We start from the raw sequence: 14,657 nt of genomic DNA on the forward strand, positions 1-14,657 counted from the left end.
GACTACCAAAATTAATCAAAACTTCTAAATGGTCAGTGCCAGTTAAAAATATTTTATCAATAATTTTTAATTATGTCTATACATAGATACTACACTTATAAAAATACCTACATATATAAATCCTAAATGCTGAATTAAGTATTTTAATAATTAATCACTACTTTAATTGATAGTCCTTAATAAATATTTGGGAGTTTGAATTGATTATATTTCTTTTTAAGTAAACTATTTTGATTTTCAATAAAAAAAAATAGCGTATATGTTTTAACATTTTTCTTAAAATAAACTTTAGACCAGAAAAATATTCAAGTATACAATAATAATCAAAAATTAATTTACTATGCTCCTCTGGTAATAATAAATCGGTGGCTAAATCATAAATGCCACTTTCAGGTGTACTATTAAAATCTCCACAGAATATAACCGATACATTTCTTTTAGGATCCTGAAATTAAATACATAATTAATAGATTATTTATCACCTTATTTTACTAATTTTTAATTGTATAAAAATAAAGTATCATATTTTCAAATAAATTAGATGTTGGTATCTACACAATGATTTTTTTTAGTTAAAATTATTTAATGTTACTGTTAAGCAATTTCTTTGAAATAATACCTTTGATAATAATATTATATACATTTTTCTCTTGTTTTCATGAAGGTAATATGTTATTTTATAACACTTTTATAGTAAAAATAATTTGTTCTCATTTATATTATAGTTTTGATAGAGTAAACCACTCTCAGTATTTTTATAAACACATATACAATAATAAAGTTAAAATCAAGAAACCATTTTATACTTGTTAAATATAACAAATTATTATTGTGATTATTAACCTTATCATTTTAAAATTAAAATATTATAGCAAAACTTATTTTATTTAATATACAGCTTAATAATTTTTCAACTTATATACTTACATCTTTCATTAGATTTTGTTTTATTTTATTAATAATACTTAGTTCAATTAAAGCTTGAAATAATCTTATAAAATCACCATCTGGGTCAGATATTAAATGAGTATTGCATACCAACACTATCTGTCTACTGTCATTTGTCAAATTTAAAGCTACGACCTATAAAATATTTTTAAAAAAATGTTAATTTATTTTTTCCAAATAAATTATTAGCAATAATTTTACAATATAAAATAACTATAATAAGCATAGCTTTATCTTTTTAAAAATTAAATAAAACATTTATTTTGCAGTCTTACATTTAATAATAATATTTATATCAATGATCACTAACTTGAAAAACAGTTTTTTTTTCTAATCCTTGTTTCCATGTTATATCATCCATAATTTCTTTTATAATAGGCCCACAATATATTTCTATAGTAGTCAGATCGTTCAAACAAATATTAAATTGTTCTAATAATCTAAAATATATTTAGATTAATTTAAAAATATTGAAATATTATAAAACAAACAAATGAATAATAGAAATACTAGTTTTTATAATACTAGAATACTGTACAACATACCTAAATTTATTGGAATAAAAACAACACAATCCTTCATTCCTATGGCCATTCTTCTTCAAAAATAATCCAGTCATTTTATTGTATGAATTTAATATAGGATATAATTCTCTATCAAAAAAAACTTTATCCACTTCTTGCAGACAAATAATATCTCCATTGTATGCTTAAAATAATTAATTAATTACACATAAAATAAATTATTTACATCATATTACTTAAGTACCTTGAAGTTCTTTCATTACAAGAGGGTTCCGATAACTGGATGCCAAAATTTCTTCTGGACAATATGGATACATTGTATTTTTTGCTTCTTTAGTTTTTGTATATTCTCCAGCTAGTATATTGTATGATACAACTCTAATACTACAATATATAAATTGCAAATAAACAAAGTTAGTTATTTTAAAAGAATTAATACTTAATAACATATTGATCTGGTTTTAGATAAAATATGTATAAATATACATAGTTAATTCATCTCACCTATTATACGGCTTAGTTTTTATTCTTTTTTCAAATGGATAGATTTTAATGGTATTTTCTAAGACTGTTGAAGATATTACTTCTGTTGTAGGTCCAAATAACAAATTGTCCTCATTGAAAGGTTTAACAATCAATTTTAGACGACAATTAACATCCTCGGCAGTAGGTATATACGCCATTTCATTGCTTACTTCAATTTCTTTTTTTGAATCAATTCTATACCACGAATAGTGAAAAACAATGCAATCACGTTTTTGATCAAATGTATAAGGATATATCATTAGTCCTTGATATAGAGAAGTTCTCAATTTAAGATCATTGATTATTGGTGCATCAACTATTACTTCATACGTATGATCTTTAATGTGAAGGGTAATATAATCATCCTTAAATATTTGATAACATTTAGAAGTACATGGTACTTTGATTCCTTTAATTTTTATTTCTATAAAATGTCTCTTAAGCATTTTATCATCGCTAACATTACGTTGAGTTTTTGATAGTTTTAAAAAAAGTCTGTCAATAAATACTTGTATTGTATCTTCTGAATTTCGACACAAGTTTATTCTTTTTAATTTGTTATATGGAGATAATAGTGTTACCATGATTTTTTGTTTCGTCTCACTCGTTGGAGTCAAAAAGTTAACAAACATAGAATTTTCCCATAACAATAATTTAGAAGAAGACATATGTCTTTTAGTGCAATAGACAAGCTTGAATAAGTTGTTAAAATATTTCATATGATTTTCTAGAAAAAGATAATAAATCCATAATTATATTATTTATTTTTATGTACAATTCAAACATATTTTATGTTCTGTTTTGAGATCTAGAAAGACTTTAAATACAATAATTAGAGCAAACAGTGATATGAAGCAAATGATTCTTTATAATAATTTATAAATATTTGGAAATCTAGGGTTGTTGGGATTATGTAATAATAAAAAAAAAAAAGTAAATGAAGTAGTAGGTACATTGAATTAGATTGTTAATAAATGAATATGTACATAAATATGTACCCACTTAAATATCTACTTAACAATAAAAATAGCTCTCATAGCTCACAAACATACAAAAACTATACACATGTACAACAAAGTTTGTCAAAATATGTAAAAAAAAACTAATTGGAGAAAAAATATACCTATATAATAGAAAAAACTGTTTAATAATAAGAAACATGTGTTATAGTACTGCTCAGATGACTAGACTTATGTACTTAAACACTGAAGTATGAAATTCATTAGCAAGTAGTAGGTATTAGTAAGCAATTTTAAAAGTTTTAAACTAATTATTAAAATAATAAAAAATGACGTGTATACTTACATTGGATACTTGATTTTAAATATAATCTTCGTTACTAATTAACAGTAGAAAAATGTATTATATTTTTCTTTTTTAAATGTTTAACGAGGTTAGGTTAGTTTAAAGTAATGGTAAAACGTTAGGCAAACCAGTCAAAGTAACTAAAATGTTGGGCAAACCAGTGAGAATAACTTAAACGTTGAGCAAAACTAACATGGCTGATATACAATAAAAAAAGATTTCGAAAACTGAACAAAACGAAGATATTGGCGAAACCACAGAAGGTTATCACGATTTACGACTCGATGAGCCTGTGGCACTACAAAAAAAACCGGCACTGGAGATACACAATGAATGATAGGTCTGTACTCTGCATAGTTGATAACATTAACAAAATGATAACGACGATCGTTTCATCGAATTCGCGCGGGCTCACGGCCCAAACATTTCCGGATTTCCCTAGCTTGTAGATAACATGACAACAATTTATTTTATATCTATAATTTAATTAGTTTATGAACGTTTACTATATTTACCACCTTTCTCAGTGATATTATGATGATCATTAGTCAGATGACAAATTTATTGGACTACCCGTAATAGTTATTTTGATTGTTCGTAGTCTAATTAGTTTGTTTCTAATAGATACTTATTACTGTTTAGATGATATAATTATTTTTAATTTCTTTTCATTGCTTATTCGGTGTTCTTTTCTCAATATCGAATCAAACATGGCGAATCAGATTAACTTAAGAAAATATGCTGAGTAAGTGCAATTCCAAAAGATTATATGGTTTTAACGTTTAATAATTTTATATTGTTTACGTTGTGGTGGATGAAAATATTTCCATTTCCTGTGTACCTAACCATGCTTTTTTCGATGTAATTAATCACAAAAATACTGGTCGCAGATCTGGGTAACCTTTATTAGATATCCAAAATGAAAAAATACAACCTACATCAAATACATCAAAAGACTTGTCTATCAAATGAGATATTTAACTCTTATCTGTCTGTTATTTATAATATCATTAAATCTTAAATAAATTAAATTATGCTCTTCCTGCTTTAATGAAATTGATTTAATCTACTTATATTCTAATACTTGTTTAATTATTTTAGTCTGCAATATGATAACAATGGAAAAAAAAATAATGGTAATTCAACACCAGTTTATGGACCTTTTGAAAAACTACACCTCAGTGATTGGGGTCAATCTGATATACATCATGAAATTGTGCAGGTTATTAAATTCATATTTTTTGTTATACACATTATTATTATTGTTTTATTTCTTAGTTAGGTATGTTTAATGTAATCAATTTGTATTTTTTTATGTTTTAAATCAATTTAAAGTTTGTTTTTATTAGGTACATGGTTTATTTTTTCTGTAGTTCATTCATTTTTATATTAGTTAAAAATTTAACTTTAATAGTCATCTGATACTTGATTAATTTCTTATATATATATACACACACATATATATATCACTACATCTATTTTATCAAATATTTTGTATATTAATTGGTAAGGATGTATATAATATTTTATTTATTTATAGGCTTTTAATCATATGAATATTAAACAAATTAAACCAATACAACAGAGTTCATTTTTATATTTAATGAAACATTATAATACAGCAATGATCGGTTTTTCAAAAGGAAAATCAGTTTCTTATTTAGCAAGTATTTATTCTTCAATTTTGAGCAACAGTAACGATAAAGTGGTATGTTACAACATTATAACTTAATTTAAGTAAAGTGAACATAACATAATGTTTAACTGCTTGAACTTTTGTGTTATTATTTAATTGTTTTTTTTTTCTTTAACTTATCTAAAACAAAATAAATATAAATAATCCTATTTACAGGATAGTGTTGTCATTGGGCCCAAAGCTATTGTACTGAGTAGTTCTTTAGGATCATGCTCTGTATTAGAAGATTTATCAAAAAAACTTTGCTCTTCAACTAATAAAAAAGTTAATATTGTCGTAGCTTATGAATCTATTTCAGTACAACATACAATAGTAAGTTAAACACTTAAGAGAATATTACACTTGAGCGTAAAAGCAAAGATGGTTAGTACAGTCTACTTTAAAGATATATAAGTAAACATTATTAGTTGTTACATGATTACAAGATTATATAGAGATATAGTAATGTGCAAAAATAGCTATCTAACAAAAATAACCACTCATGCTACAATATTACTTTCATAGTTAGAAATCAAATTATAGATTTTGATATATTTTGTAATATAGTGTTTTACTTTTTTTGATATCACTTATTTAAAATATTATTAAGTTTACAAAATTAAAAAGATTACACCTTATAGATAATTTATCTTAACAACAAATATTTCCTTTTATATTAAATATAAATTTAGTTTTTAAATTATAATTCTAGCTAGTGATTCTTTTTCGTGTATAACTATTTTTCAACTAGTTTTCATTAACAATGTATGATCAAGTGGTGTTCTTTTAAAATTTTTGAAATTATAAAAAAAAAGTATTGCATACCAAATGTTAAAGTTATTAATTTTATTTGTATTTATTATTTGTGTAGGCAGCTTTATGTAATGGATGTGATATTTTAATTGGTACTCCAATTGGCCTCCATAATTTACTCACTCAAGCAAAAATATTTAGTTATTCAAATTTAAGACATTTTGTCTTTGATAATATAGATCTACTGTTGGATAATTATGAAACTCAAGTAACTTCATTGTTATATTGCATTTTAAATAAGAAAATATTTAATTAAAAAACAATTTTAGATGACTTATTTTTATCAAATTTTAATGAAACTTAAAGCAAGAGAAGGATGTAGTATACAATTAATATCTGCATCAGTCAAATGGAATAAAGAAGTAGATACATTTTTAAAACAATTGTTCTTAAAATGGCAATATATTTTTGGATCTCCCTTAGAAGCTGCTCGTTATACAAAAATAGGATTTAATGTTGTACAAGTCAAGGATGATAAACTAGAGAAAATATTACGTAAACAATATTTTTCAAGATTTATTTCACAAATGTGATGATTATTATTTCATTTTTAAATTCTAGAGCTATTAGAAAGTAATGAGAAGTGCTGTCAGAATGTTTTGGTTACATCTAATGCTGATGAACTTGGCATAATTTCAAATTATATTCAACAACATAGTTCTAATATAGAAGTATTTGTGCCATGTAAAATGAGAATTTCTAATGGTAGATTAATTATTAGTAATTTTAATTAAATTGTTATAGGTTATTCCAAATGACTTATTTTTACATGTGGGTTTTATTTTTATTTTTTTTTTAGTTCATACGATGCAACAATGGAATGAACCATTAACAAATAAACAACGTTTATTAATTTGTAGTGATGATATGTTGATTGATTTTTATGTTATTGACACTGATTGTTTAATACACTATGATATTCCTCCTGATAAACACAAATTTTCCATGAGATTTAGTGTTTTACAATATTCTAGCAATGTTCCTGAAGTGAGTTTTTTAAATTTAATTTAAAAAAAAAAAACAATTTTTGTTTAGCTTAGATTAAATATTATTTACCTATGTTGGTAATCTTAATAATTTATAAATTCTCAAAAATTTAAATGCATAGACATCACTCCATCCATTCCTAATAGACCAATCACACTTGAATTGTCTTATCATAACTATGTATTTTATGTTTTGTTTTTTTTTTATAGAATAAAAACCGAAGTACTTATATATTTTTAAGTAACAATATTAAAGACATGTTGCAGTTGCCAAAAGTAGTACAAATCATGAAAGATTTTGGTAATGGTGAAGTGGATCCTATTTTGCTGAAACATGCCAAGGTTTTAAAAACTTATAATGCACCTAACAAATTATACATCATATTAATATTTACAATTAGTAAACAATAAGTTTACAAATATTTGTCATGTATTATTAATAATAAAAATTAATAAAATTAATTTGTGGCAGGTATTTGTTAATTTATTTTTGTTATGTTTCAAGCGTTAGAGATGAACAAATCTTGATTTGGTGTGCTTTTGATATGAATAATCAAATAAAATTAAGTTTCAAATATTTTTTAGAATATAAATGACTCTCTAGAAAAAGAAAAGACAAATAGTCTTTTCTGCAGTGAACTACAACAATTCGGTCATTGTTCTAAACCTATGACATGCCAGAGTCGTCATATTTTATTCAAGCAACATGATGAGCCTGGTGTTAACATTCCTAGGTTATTTTGTATTACTCTATATAATTAGTTTATGTACTATAATTAAACATTGAGATATTTATTTCAAAAGTTATAATTATAATTAAATTAAATAATGTATTATAACTATAGCATTTAAAAGCTACATATTAATGATAACAATTATTTTTTTTAGATCTGGATTAGCTATTGTAAAAATTTTAAAAGTTTATGATGCATCTCACATTTCCGCTAAACTTTTAAAAGTGAATAATACAAATAATCTTAATGATGAAAAACATTGGTCAGGTGTAATGGACCATTCTGACACCATTAATTCTAAGCTCAGTTCATACTTTTCAAAAAGAAATTCTGAGTGAGTTCTAAATAAGCTTTTACTTAAGTAAAATAAAATTTTAATATATTATTAAATATTTTAGAGTTCTTCATGAAAACCCTAAACCTGGAGATATAGTTGCTGTACAGATTGAATCTAATAGTACTAGGAAAATAATTGACATTAAATATTTTAGGGCTCTTGTTATTAATATAGTTGATAAAAATACAACAAACTCTAAAGTGAGGGTTAAGCTTATTGATGAAGGATGTGTTGAAACTATATTGGTAAATAGCATTTATTAATTTAAAATCATTTTTGATGTTAAAATTATGGATATGCTCTTAGAAATGGAAGGTATTTGTGTTACCTGATCAGTTAAAAAGTATACCTACAACTACTGTCGATATGTTTTTGGCATCCGTTAAACCAATTGGCTTTGATAAAACATGGTACAGCCATGCTAACAATTGTGTTCTAAAACATTTGAAAGATGCTGATACTTGCAATAATACAATTATTGTAAAGGTATGATATTTAGTGTTTATGTTTCGTGTAGTTTTTATGTGTTTAAATCATATTTTTTCCAGGTTAAAATGGCATTAGGTACTACTATATGGATAAAAAAATTGTATGAAAAATATTGGGATACAGATTCACAGAAATATGGTTTTGGAGAAATTTTACCCGAAGTTTTATTTAATATTGGCTACGCAGATATGAATTTTGAACATATTGACAATTTAAGAGAACTCAGTATTGCAGCTGGTATTACCAAGCCATTACAATTAAAAATGAATGTCGGGGAAAATAGTAAGTTAAATGAATGATTTTATTGTTTACAACTTTTTTTATCCAATTCTTGTGTTATTTTAGAAGAACTCAGTGTAGAAGAATATATGTCAATTTATAAATTGCCTCATCCCCAGTGGGCACATCTAGACCAAAGTATCATTTTGGTTTCTGTAGAGAGTTTGATTAGTCCTAAGTTATTTTTTGTTAAAAATGTCAAGTATTATGATAGGTAAGATACTCTGTTTGTGTATATGAAAGATTACATTTGAGGTGTTTGATAAAAACTTAATTGTTATAGAAACATTTGATTTTGATTTTTCTTCAAAACTATTTGATTTTAGAATAAAATAATTAGACTAAATGTTTTCTTGAACATTGATTCTCAGCATTTTTAAGGTGTTAATCCTCAATTATTCAATTTTAAATTTTGAATGATGAATGTATTGGTGTTACTGTGATGATTTTTGTTGTGTTTCATTATTGCCTTTTTTTTAAGTGTAATTTCTAGTTACAGATTAAATTCAGATAGCGTTCTATGAGGTATTAAAATTAATTTCAAATATTTTTTTTTTTTAAATATTTGGGGGATGGAAAATATAGATAACAACAAATTATAGTCAAAAACAATTTTTGATAGATTCTAATATATATCAAGTTATTAACAGCTAGTAATATTATTTGAACTAGTATTAAATTATGCAAAATTAATTTTAAAAAACAGGTTCAACCTACTGTACTACTAATTACAATATAAAATATATAATATATTCTTTGAAATGTGGAATGAGAAGGGTTTAAAAAATATACTCTTAAATAGTATCATTTGAAACATTACTTTGATAAACTTTTTGTAGCAAGTAAAATTAAGATAATATTGTGATCTTAGATTATTCTCTTAGGTTTTTTTTAAAATACCAATCATTAAGTTAATCTACAATATTAAAATATGATGTTTTAGACTCAACGATCTTCAATTAATGATTGATAAATATGTAGAAGAAAACCAACCAACAAAGTTGAAATATGTTATTAATGGAGCAATTTGTTTAGCTAAATATCCTCAAACTAATTTGTAAGAATTTTATCATGATATTATACATATTCAACAACTATTTAAATAATTTTGTTACATAGGTACAACCGCGTTAAAATTATTGAAAAACATGTTAATGGTATTGTTGAAGTTTTTTTTGTAGACAAAGCTGAATTTTTTAATATTAAATTACACTTATTGTTTACAATACACCCAGATTTAATTACTTACCTACCATTTCAAGTAAATATCAATATTTTAGTTAAGTTTAAATTATTATACATTCCTTTATTAATTTTTATTTTATTTTATTATTAGGCGATTGAATGTAGTTTAAGTGGTGTTAAAGATATATTACCAACAGACAATGAGCTAAATGAACTAGTTGACTATTTATTTGATATTACTGCAAATCCATTATATTTAAAAGTAAATAAACATTATTTTTAAAAATGTATTTTTAATTTACTTTTAATTTTAGGTTACTGACATAATTTCATCAACAACATTTACTGGTGGAAGTCTCTATGAAGTGATTTTATATGACAAGAGTATCATTGTTAATTTAGAGTTTCAAACAAAATTCAGTCAGTACTGTGACCATATCCAAATGTCTACAATTTCAACTTTAATTAACGAGGAATACAATGATATTATTGAAGAAAATGATAAAGATGTTCCATATATTATTGATGAAACTAAATTTGATTTTGAAGATAGTATGCATCCTGAAATTGTACGAGAATTTTTTAATGATTTTGGAACTGCGATTTTTGGAAAAGTAATCAATAATTTATAGAATTAATTATTGTCAATTCTTGAAGAGACGCTTAATAATCTCAAAAGTGTGTAACATGGCAAATTTATATTCAGCAGTTCATTTTTGACTTTGTTAGTTTTAATGTTAAAATTAATTGACTTATCAACCCTTAATATGAAAAATATTGTAGGTAAAGTTGTTTTTTTTTAAAAAATTTTAATTTCATACAATACATAACTTACTTTAAATCAAAAATATCTAAAAAATCTTTTACAAACTACAGACAATATTATAACCTGTACATTTGATGTTAGATAAATAAAAAAAAAAAAAATTCCAATATTAAAAGTACCAAAGCTAAACATATATTGTTGAGTGTAGATTCACTCGTAAGTTAGAGATAACCGATGTGGAGTAACATCCTCAAAATAAGATTACTTTTGTGGATTGGATTATCCAATATTGCAAAAATATTGTGTTTATTATATAATATGTTTATACATATTTTTATTGGTAAAATTATCAAATTTGAAAGTTTTTTATTTTAATATTAGTATAGTCATTAAAAAAAAAAAAAAAATAAATAATATAATAATTAAAACTTTATGTATAGTAAATTATTTTATTGTCAATATTTAAAACTAAAAAGTATTTGTTTTTAGGATTATGCAAATATTTTGAAACATGCAGATCAAGATATTCAGGATATTAAAAAAGAAGACTCTTTAACAATCACGGACATAACATCGTCAATTGAAAATGAAACTCTTAAAGAAAACATTAATATTGAATCAGTTGAAACTAATGAAATTAAATCAATTGATAATATAATACCGATTAAAGATATATGTTTGCTTAATAATTGCAAACAGAAAAATGGAGAAAAACGACGAAAAATTTGTTTGACATGCAATACTAATTTACAGTCAATCATTCCTATATGCACTTGGCATCAAGATAGAAATAATATTTACTTAAAACTCAATATTCTTGAAATAGATGATTTTAATGTGGACAGTACAATGGAAAGTATAAAGTTTAAGTAAGATTATATTAGATATTTTATACAAAAAAAAATAAAAAATGTACTTATCTAAATATTATATTTTCAGATCTAAATTCAAAGAGTTTTCATATGAGTTTTATGTTAAGCTTTATGGTTTTATCATAGATAAAAGTATAATATATAGACATAATTATGAAGGTTTCTATATTAAAGCTGAAAAGTTGTTCAAAACAGGTATGTTTTCTATTATCAGTATATTAGTAGAGAGTTAAACTATGAATAAGTATAAAACTGCTATTAAATTAATATTGTGAAATTCAAATTTTAACTAAATTTCTCTTTATATAGAGCTGAATAAAAATATTGAACATTGTATTTAACTTAGTCTAACACATCTACCTAAATTTCCAAGCTTATAAACTTAAAATTAATTTTTTATATAAATAGTAGTAGGTTATTATTTTGTAGAATTTTTTTAGAATTTTTTACATAAATAACAATTTTGATGCTTTGAGTAATTCTGTTAGTAATTTATTTAACTTGGTTGTAGACTACTCAAGGTTTAACAAAATAATTGATTATGTTTTAATTCATAACTACTTGAAGTCTAAATCTACAGTATAGATATTTTTACAGATTACAAATGGCCACAGTTGTTTTTATGTAGTAAACATCATACATATGTGAAATATGATACAGAACACGTTGAAATCAAAGACCTAGGATACATCTGGATAAAAAGTATTATATTTAATAATAATTTGTATGGATATAATTTTGTTAATTGTGTTATGAGAATTATTATTCAGAGTGATTCACCTGATGTGCTCACACTTACTTTTCTTTAATAATAACATTTTTTTTTTATTTTTTTTTATTTTTATTTTTTAACATGGATACAACTTTTTTTTACATTATTTGATTTTTTGATTTTTGTAAGGTTGCCATAACAAAGTTGTTGCTATGTCACCATAGTAGCTTTCTTGATTTTTTTTTTTATTGTCATATTACAAATGTCTAATATGATTCAATATTTTTCAAATAGTGAAGAATATATCATGTAGCATTCTATATGTGTATACATTCACTTTTTAGTTGGGAATCATATTTTGTCTTGTAAATTGTAAGGGATACATTTTTTTTTAGCTTCACATATTAAGAAATAATGATAATAGGTTTGGATATTATGGATTCATGGTTTTGAAAATTATAGTTATTGTTTTTAGTAAATTCTATATTTTAATAACTGATATTACTCATTCAAATTTTAATTTTAGTGAAGATAATCAACAATTTCAAAAATAAAAAATCTGATTCATAATGTATTATAAAAGTTGTGTTTTCATTTGAAAATATGGTCTTTAAATATACTTAAAAATTCCAAAAATTGGATTTTAAATAAATGTGTTATTAAAGGAAAAATGTAAGTGATAATACACAGTAATAAAATGAAGTTTATCATTTTTGTTCTTACAGCTATGAACGATTTAAAATTAAAAGCAAAAGGTACTCCTCTGAACTCATTGGATAATGAAAGTTTTAATAGTGATAGCTGTAGTGACAATGAAGAAGGTTATGTCTTTGACGATTCTTATGATTTATTTTAATTTAAGTTTTAACATTATATTTTGTTTTCATTTTGTTATCAACCCAGTTTTAAGTTATTTTAATTTCAATTCTCATTTAACTTATTATTAAAGTTTACTGATTTTTCATTAATAAATAAATTTAATATTATCAAGAATTTATAATATTTTTAATATGACTTTGGTGATATTTTCCTATGCTGGTTAGAATCATACTTAACCACAGTGTTTCAACGTGTTAAAATCTATGAATTGAAGTCTGAAATAGTACCTATAACTTCTATGATTGCACAAGGTAGCCATCTTTCCTTACTTCTTTTCACACTATTTATCAACAGAATTAAAAAATTTTCCTGAATTGTAATCTCCACTACTTGGCTGATTTAAAAATATTCTCCCAAATTAACATTATAAACAACTGTTTTATGCTTCAAAATAAAAATGATAATTTTATCTTACAGTTAAACTCGATTTGACAACACCTTAATGTATGTCAGTCAATATCCTTAATTCGGAAAAGAACTCAAATAAAAGTGACTTTGTCTTCCCCAACCAGTAATTTAAATTACCATGCTCATATTCAATCCAGTATTGCTAAGCATAGAAAACGTTAGAATTCTTAATTCCGTTTCATCTAAATTCAACCTTCTATCTTTATTCAAAGCTCATTAATATTCTTTATTTGTCCTTTAAGCCTTATACTGCATGCAACTTCTGAAATTGTAAGTGAATACTAAAACACTTCTAAACTTAATGTATTACATTATTGCACCCTTATCTTTCAGGCATTACGATTAAAAAGAAACATTAGAAAACAGAATAGTTGGTACCAATCTAAAATTTTCCCCAAAAAATTAATGATGAAACATACTACATTTAATGTACACCTCCATGAGTACCCTGTATTTGTTTCAGAGTTCCTCAACAATTTGCCTACTTTGTTTATTGTCCCCTTAAGTGTTAAGACTATGTTCACAAACATTTCATCAACTGGTTAATGTAACTGGCAAACAAGTTAGTCACCTATTCTTAAGTTAGTTTATAGCCATAATTATTGTAATGACTATTATTCACTGCTAGTTTCTGTTATTATTTAGTCAGTAATCTGTAGTATTAATCATTATATAAAACTATTTTTCTTTATTAAACATTTTAAATTATCTATTACTGTTAATATTTCCCAATAAAATTAATTAGGTAATAAACAAATAATACAATGTTTTTATGTCCTAAAAAGTCTGTTTTCTGTTTACGGTCACTACAAGTAAGAACTTAGGTTAGATTTGTACATGGTTGCAAATGAGTTGGAAATAGATAAATAGTAAAAATGTATTTTTGAATGAAACTAGTTTTTACATTTAAAAAAAAAAAATCCTTGAATAACATACAATTAAGTGCCTTCAACGTCTTGTTTCTAATCGTCAAAATTGTTTGGTAAACATTTTTTAATCAAATCTTATCTATTCAGGTGAGTTTTTCTGCATAAAAAGGCAGTCAATAAAAACGTTTATATTTAAAACATTATCTGAAAACAAATATATTTTTTTCTTTATTCAAAATCCAAAATTCTTGTAAATAAAGTACCACATAATACATTAATTTTTGACATATTAAATTATACTATCATAAAATCGCGGTAAAAACAAATAAAATCAGTTTATTATAAAACATT

At 23.9% G+C, this 14,657-nt stretch overlaps 2 protein-coding genes across 3 annotated transcripts in view; one reads left to right on the forward strand and one right to left on the reverse strand.

Annotated features, from left to right (window-relative positions):
• The window catches only part of LOC112599501 (2',5'-phosphodiesterase 12-like), a 3,881-nt gene extending 268 nt beyond the window's left edge, over positions 1-3,613 (reverse strand). Inside the window, exons 1-7 of the mRNA XM_025346421.1 lie at positions 3,303-3,613; positions 1,977-2,724; positions 1,717-1,856; positions 1,494-1,656; positions 1,259-1,388; positions 928-1,083; positions 268-445 (exon numbers count right to left, since the gene is read on the reverse strand). Coding sequence (XP_025202206.1) covers positions 268-445; positions 928-1,083; positions 1,259-1,388; positions 1,494-1,656; positions 1,717-1,856; positions 1,977-2,716 — 1,507 coding nt within the window. The 5' untranslated portion in view covers positions 2,717-2,724; positions 3,303-3,613. The remainder of the gene's footprint in view (positions 1-267; positions 446-927; positions 1,084-1,258; positions 1,389-1,493; positions 1,657-1,716; positions 1,857-1,976; positions 2,725-3,302) is intronic.
• A 100-nt stretch (positions 3,614-3,713) lies between these two features.
• On the forward strand, positions 3,714-13,051 carry LOC112599434 (putative ATP-dependent RNA helicase TDRD12). 2 transcript variants are annotated; one of them, XM_025346347.1, is made up of 24 exons: positions 3,714-3,877; positions 3,945-4,047; positions 4,404-4,524; positions 4,843-5,010; positions 5,155-5,310; positions 5,849-5,998; positions 6,060-6,285; positions 6,352-6,495; positions 6,590-6,777; positions 6,987-7,118; positions 7,362-7,510; positions 7,665-7,844; positions 7,909-8,092; positions 8,154-8,333; positions 8,396-8,618; positions 8,682-8,829; positions 9,559-9,672; positions 9,735-9,876; positions 9,952-10,062; positions 10,115-10,414; positions 11,056-11,435; positions 11,506-11,633; positions 12,036-12,140; positions 12,876-13,051. In XM_025346347.1, exons 2-24 carry the CDS (start codon positions 4,013-4,015, stop codon positions 13,004-13,006), a joined length of 3,795 nt encoding a protein of 1,264 aa, XP_025202132.1. In that variant the 5' UTR covers positions 3,714-3,877; positions 3,945-4,012; the 3' UTR covers positions 13,007-13,051. The 2 variants fall into 2 exon arrangements, with proteins under 2 accessions (XP_025202132.1, XP_025202131.1); XM_025346346.1 differs by having other exon boundaries at positions 3,714-4,047.
• The last annotated feature ends 1,606 nt before the right edge of the window (positions 13,052-14,657 follow it).

The sequence above is a fragment of the Melanaphis sacchari genome, unplaced genomic scaffold (assembly GCF_002803265.2).
Source record: "Melanaphis sacchari strain LSU unplaced genomic scaffold, SCAv2.0 Contig51_pilon_pilon, whole genome shotgun sequence".
Classification (NCBI taxonomy): Eukaryota; Metazoa; Arthropoda; class Insecta; order Hemiptera; family Aphididae; genus Melanaphis; species Melanaphis sacchari.